Here is a 5,952-nt window from a genome sequence, read left to right as displayed (position 1 = left end):
TCCTCCCACAGACCAAAAACATGCATTTTAGTTTCAATGGTAACTCTAAATTGTCCCTAGGTTTGAGGAAGTACATTATTTATCTCATTTGTTTCTATGTGACCCTGTGATGTCCAGGGTCTCTCGCACAGTGACTGCTGGACATGAGCACAAGCAGCCACTGACCTAAAAGGAAAAGCGGGTTAAAAAAAAGGCTTTCTATTGACAAAAGCATTTCTTATAGGAATATCATCCACTGTCTTTAATGCTAGACTAAAATCTTCTTATGATGAGAAATGACAGAATTGTAGTCTATTAAAAAAACTAGCCTTTGCATGATCACACACCATCTGTTAAGAGTTGTGTTGTCAGTGACAATTTGAGCTCAATATCTATAAAATTGAGAGTTATAGACATTTTTACGTGGGCTGAAGCTAATTAGCTGTGGCATCCATCTTAAATCAGGCCGACTCAAATTATTTTGTAGATGTTTACGGAGAGATTGATGAAAATCCATTCAGCGATTTATGAGGCATTTTGCTAATGGTAAAGATGAATGAACGCACACACACACACACACTCACAGGCATAAACACTCCCGCTCCGCATTCTGGGACAGATAATAAATGTATCTGTGAGAAACAACCTAACACAGACGTTTATCTTGAATTGTACAGACAAGGTTTATAAAACAACAACCACAACCACAACAACAACAACAACAACAACAACAACAACAACACCTTTCTGTTCTGAAAGAATAATCAGTCTGCTCTTCCTGGACGTCATGTTTGTTTCAAACGCGAGAACCCGCATGCCTAAAAATATCAAATCAGAACAAAACAAAAGCTTTATTTGCTGCCAGAGTTTCAGTCCCTCCAGCGAGTCTTCGGATCACATGCTGTGCGTTTCCAACACAAAGCAGTTTTGCAAAGCATCCAACCCGGATCAGATTATGATGCCGTTTGGGATTTACTCCACGTTTTGGCTGTGACCACCCCACAGAGCACATGGGGTACGGCTAATAACAGGAAAATTAAAACAAGCTGTTAAACTCTGGGGAAAAAAGAACGTTACGTTCATCTATTAAAGAAATGGTTATTTCTTCTTGTTTGCTACCTTATTGTTATTTCTTTGGTGATATATTTTGGCTCTTGTGTTTGCTTGAGTCTGTCTGAAAAAATATTTTATGAACAGAAAAAAATTCAAACTTGTAGAAAGTATCACTGGATGCACATCTAATAAGAGCTACAACACAAGTAGAGCTAWAACTTGGGTCAGTTTTGCATGTATTGAACTAAATTTGGGTGTGAAGGTAGTTGAGACTGATCCCCAGCACATATTTTGAGTGCTTACAGACTGTGCACGACACCTTTGACTGTAGGGGTCAAACCTACATAAACGACTATTAGGGCTGGGCGACGTGGACTCCAAAAACTAAAAAATAAATAAATAAATTTTGATTTTAATCACTTTTGCTTCCTACTTATTAGAGTGCCTCTGTTTCAGGTGTTACAGCAAATTTGTTGTACTCCTGCTTTTTGTAGCAAGAGCCTTCAAACAGATTTTGCAGTGAGGTCTTTGTTGCTCCAAGTCTGAGTTTGCGAAACCTAACCAGTGCCAGATAACTGAAGAAACAGTGCCTTTTTTGAGAAGTAGATCCTCTTTGCTAGCTGCCATATTGTCATATCCTGTACCAAGAGTCTTGAGGGACAGGTGGGGTGACCTCTGAACTACAGAAGCCCCAAAGCGTGCACTGGTGGGAAAAAAATTCTCAATTTTCCCTAAAGTAAATCTTTACAAATGGCAAATTCGAATTAATCGATTGAATCGATTTATCAACCAACCCCATGATTACTGGATGCACATCTACAAAGGGTTAACTTTTGGAGTCAATCCAATTTAAGATACCTGCCACAAATAATCTAATTTAGCCTGCACAATGGCTCGAACACAGTGAATTTTTGCAGATATTGAGGTGAAATTTTGTGTACTAATAAAATAGATTATTAACTACACATACAGTAGGATTGACATCTTGTAACATTGCATAGGATCATGCAAAGTGTTATTTTCAAGGCTCGGCCATAAGCTGATCTTAGTTTAAAACTTTGGCATTAAAGGCAGTACCTATTATTTTAAGGAATGTGAGCCTTTCGGTTAATTCAGGATCTTGCTAAACAAAATATAAAAGCTTCTCTTTGTTTTCAAGTAATCTGCCTTTAAAATAATTCCTGTCCTGTTTTATCCCAATACTTTTCTTCMGCTCTGCTTTACAAGTTCAGGGGTGAGACACCTGCTTTATGTGATGTGGAAAGTCTTATTTAAAATTCAAATGGCACACAGTCACTGCCCCGTGGGGGAGTTGCACACTTTCAAACCAAAAGTTCAGATGAAAAAGGCACAGCTGACTCATCCAGCTGAAGGGGCTCTGTTACCTACAGAGGAGGAAAAACAACATCTGAGGATAAATTTTATGTTTTTTTTCTTCCCCTGTTTGAACACAACTACCGCAGGCGGCAACTCTTCTGCATGGCTGCCTTGTGTACACTTTACGTTTCAGACATCTGGTGCACGGTGTTTCTCTCACAGCATCGTTTGAGATCAGAAACAAACAGGCACAGAACGTAAGAAAAAATAAAATAATAAATTAAAAAAAAACCTACCAGCTGTCCTCGTCCTCTACGTCTGCACACTCRTCCTGCAAATCTAGGACGTCCACCTCGTCCAGCGCGGTGTGATCCACCCCCGAGTCGCTGTCCGCAAGTGTCTCTGACTCACAGCTCCCCTGAGATGGGCTCTCCGGTGTCTCAGGCTGCCCCGCTCCATTCCTACAGGTCAGGGACAGAAAGCCCCCACAMGGCGGACCCAGATCCTCGTCCTCTTCCTCCAAGCGGCTGGCCACAGCGGAAGGGGACGTCTCCTCGCTGCTGCTGCCTTCCAGAGGCGGCGAGAGCTTGGAGTCCATGCCGCACCGCTCGCCGCTGTGGTCCAGCCTGAGCTGCAGCCTCTGGTTGACGTTCACRCCGTCGCCGACGGCTCCGTTGGGGACGGCCGCCTTGACTCCCCTGGTGCGCAGCGTCTCGTTCTGGATCTCCAGCCTGCGGACGAGCTCCTGCAGCTTTCGGACCTCCTCCAGCTCCATCCCTGCCAKGTCTGGACCGCTCTCCCCGGCCTCTGGGCACCCTGCATCGGAGCTCTCAGGGAGGTCGCTGGACCTGGCAGGGTGAGAGACCAGGCTGGCACTGTCCGGGACCACCATGCTGCCACTCTGTAGGGGAAGGAAAGCACAGAATTTTGACTTGATTACATTAATGAGCAGGGCTTTAACATGCAACAGGCTTAAGATAAACAAAGATGTGTCCAACTGAATATAATGTTGCTGAATGAGGACAGGTTAGAACATCTGCACTGAAGCACAGACCCTAACAGTGATGCTGGTACTTTCTGACTACACCATATTAATGAAGCTTTCATTAGAAGCACACTGAACTGAAAATACACACTACTGAAGCATGAACCCACTAGTTTCAGCTTATTTTGTAGCCTGCTGCTTATCATTACCTTACACTGTAATTACAGAGATATTACGACATGCATACACACATTTAAAAACCTACAGAAAGTATTATACCAAGTCTTTCATCTTWCTCTCTTAATTTACTGTTAGCTAGCAATGCTATCAACAAAACAACCATACCGGTGACTGAGCCGTGTTGCCCCCCCAGTGAGCTCGCCACTACCCACGCCGCCACTCAGAGCTCAAACTCCCCGGAGCACCAGCAGCGAAMGCCGCATGAAGCCTCTCGTTTTGAAGCCCCTCCTGAAACGGCGCACAATAAAAAACAAACCAGCAAAACACCGAGGCAGCTACTCCATCGTCTCTCCTGTTTGCTAACGAACGCATCACCAGCGACGTTCACCACGTCGCGCTGCTAACTAGCTTGATCGGGGGAGTTTGAGTTTGCACAGAAACCCGTTTGGACCTCCCTCCGTTGGGTTTTCCTGTTGCTTAGCGCCGCCCTGCGGACGTACGCCGCACTGCAACAACGTTGTTGTAATATATAACTACGACCACTAGATGTCGCTGTTCACACATGTGAATAATTCCATTTGCCCAACACAGACACACTAGTATACACAATTTCTCCTGAAATTTTAGAAATACAGATATAAAACATTACTTTTTATAAGAACATCTTCATAATCATACGTATGTTTTGTGYATAAACTATTTAGCACAAAAATATTCTAAAAAAACATAAAAGGATATCTAAAATTGTAGTGATTGATTGATTGATTTTATTTAGCAATAATATTGTATGCACATACACATCTAGTACATTCATTATTAGTACTTGGATAACACAAGAAAGTGAGAAACACTTATTGTGGTCCAAAAATTAAGTGACACAGTTATATGAGGGATAATATAGGCACAATGATGAGAAGCGAGGTACAAAGATGGAGAAAAAGGTCATTAAGTTTCTGACCGTCAGAAAGGTATGCAGATACAACAGAAMAGATAAGGATACGAGAAAATGAGTTTGAGTTTGATGGCATACTGAAGGGATTTAACTCCTCTTGGTGGAGACTGTTTAGTAGAAGATCTTTTACCTTTGATTTAAAATTCTCTATGCGTTGTATTAACTGTATATGTGTTGGGAGATCATTCCATGCTTTGGCTCCAGAATAGCTGAAAGTCTCTAGTTATCCCCACCTCAAAATCCTTTGGTCAGACGACCAAAGGATTTTGAGGTGGGGATAACTAGAGACAATAGGCCAGATAGGGTGTTGTGGCACTTTTCATTTACAGTGACCAGGGGTCGGATTTATAAAATTGTGTGTACTTTTGCGAACACACAAAAGGAGCCAGAAACTTGCGTACGCCACTTTTCACACCAAGGTTGTGATTAATAAAATCCAAACTTGACGTGAAAATGTGTGGTGCCTCAGCCAGCTCTGACCCATGCGTACACTCATTTTGGAGACGGGAAGCTGCGACACAGTTGGTGAAGTGAGGAATTAGAGCCACACTGTGTAATGATCACTGTCAGATATTTAATTTACCTTCATAACCAGACTTAGATTCAGCTTTATCATCAGCTTTATAATATTTATGCTTCTGCTACTGAGCCATAAGGATCTTTGAAATAAAAACTCAAATCTTAAATAAAAGTTTACACATCTCCATCCATCTCCATCCTCCTCAGACGACCATGACCCACAGACCCCTCCCCGACACATTTCAGCATGACAGCAAAAGTCACGCTTTGGGTACACACGCAGGGTGCACCCCTCGCCAGTGTGGATGTTATAAAGTATAAAGTGTTTTATTTTTTGAAGTCTGTAGCTGAGTTTTCAGTTTTTTAGGGAAGGCCTGTACACCACGATGTACTGTACATGCATAGTCATAATGACTTTGTATGAGGGATGAGATTAGTATTTTGTTTTGTATTGTTTTAATGTTGAAGTGTCTTGTCTGCCTGTACAGAAACTTAAGTTTGGCATTAGATTTTCTGATGACAGTGTCAGCTGTTTGACTGCCTTAGAATATTTCATCTAGCACCGGTCCACACCTAAGTATTTTTTGGATCCAAAGAGGATTGTTTCTGACTTTCTTAGATGAAGAGATAACTTGTTGTCTGTAAGCCATTCATGGATAGAGTGAAGTCCTGATGTTAGGCTTTGTTGAATTTTTAGAGTGTCCTTACCAGCTGCTAGGAGAGCCAAGTCGTCAGCATGTAAAAGCAGCTTGCAGTTTACAGCAGCAGACATGTCATTAACATATATGAGGAGTAGTAACTTTCCGAGAATGGAACCCTGTGGGACTCCTCATATCACTTTTGTTTTAGTGGATGTTACGCCTCTGATTTCTACATACTGCTGTCCATTATGTTCAGCAGATAAAATAAGTATTGAACACGTCACCATTTTTCTCAGTACAGGTAAATATATTACTAGAGGTGCTAA

At 42.0% G+C, this 5,952-nt stretch overlaps 1 protein-coding gene across 1 annotated transcript in view; it reads right to left on the bottom strand.

Moving 5' to 3' along the window:
- The window catches only part of zgc:66447 (SLAIN motif-containing protein-like), a gene marked incomplete at its 5' end in the record, with an annotated part of 18,560 nt that extends 14,858 nt beyond the window's left edge, over window positions 1-3,702 (bottom strand). The window contains 2 exon segments of the mRNA XM_014006041.1: window positions 2,646-3,250; window positions 3,680-3,702. Coding sequence (XP_013861495.1) covers window positions 2,646-3,241 — 596 coding nt within the window.
- Window positions 3,703-5,952: the final 2,250 nt, after the last annotated feature.

This window comes from Austrofundulus limnaeus, unplaced genomic scaffold, assembly GCF_001266775.1.
Source record: "Austrofundulus limnaeus strain Quisiro unplaced genomic scaffold, Austrofundulus_limnaeus-1.0 Scaffold34, whole genome shotgun sequence".
NCBI classification, from domain to species: Eukaryota; Metazoa; Chordata; class Actinopteri; order Cyprinodontiformes; family Rivulidae; genus Austrofundulus; species Austrofundulus limnaeus.
This window is presented reverse-complemented; position numbering and strand designations above follow the sequence as displayed.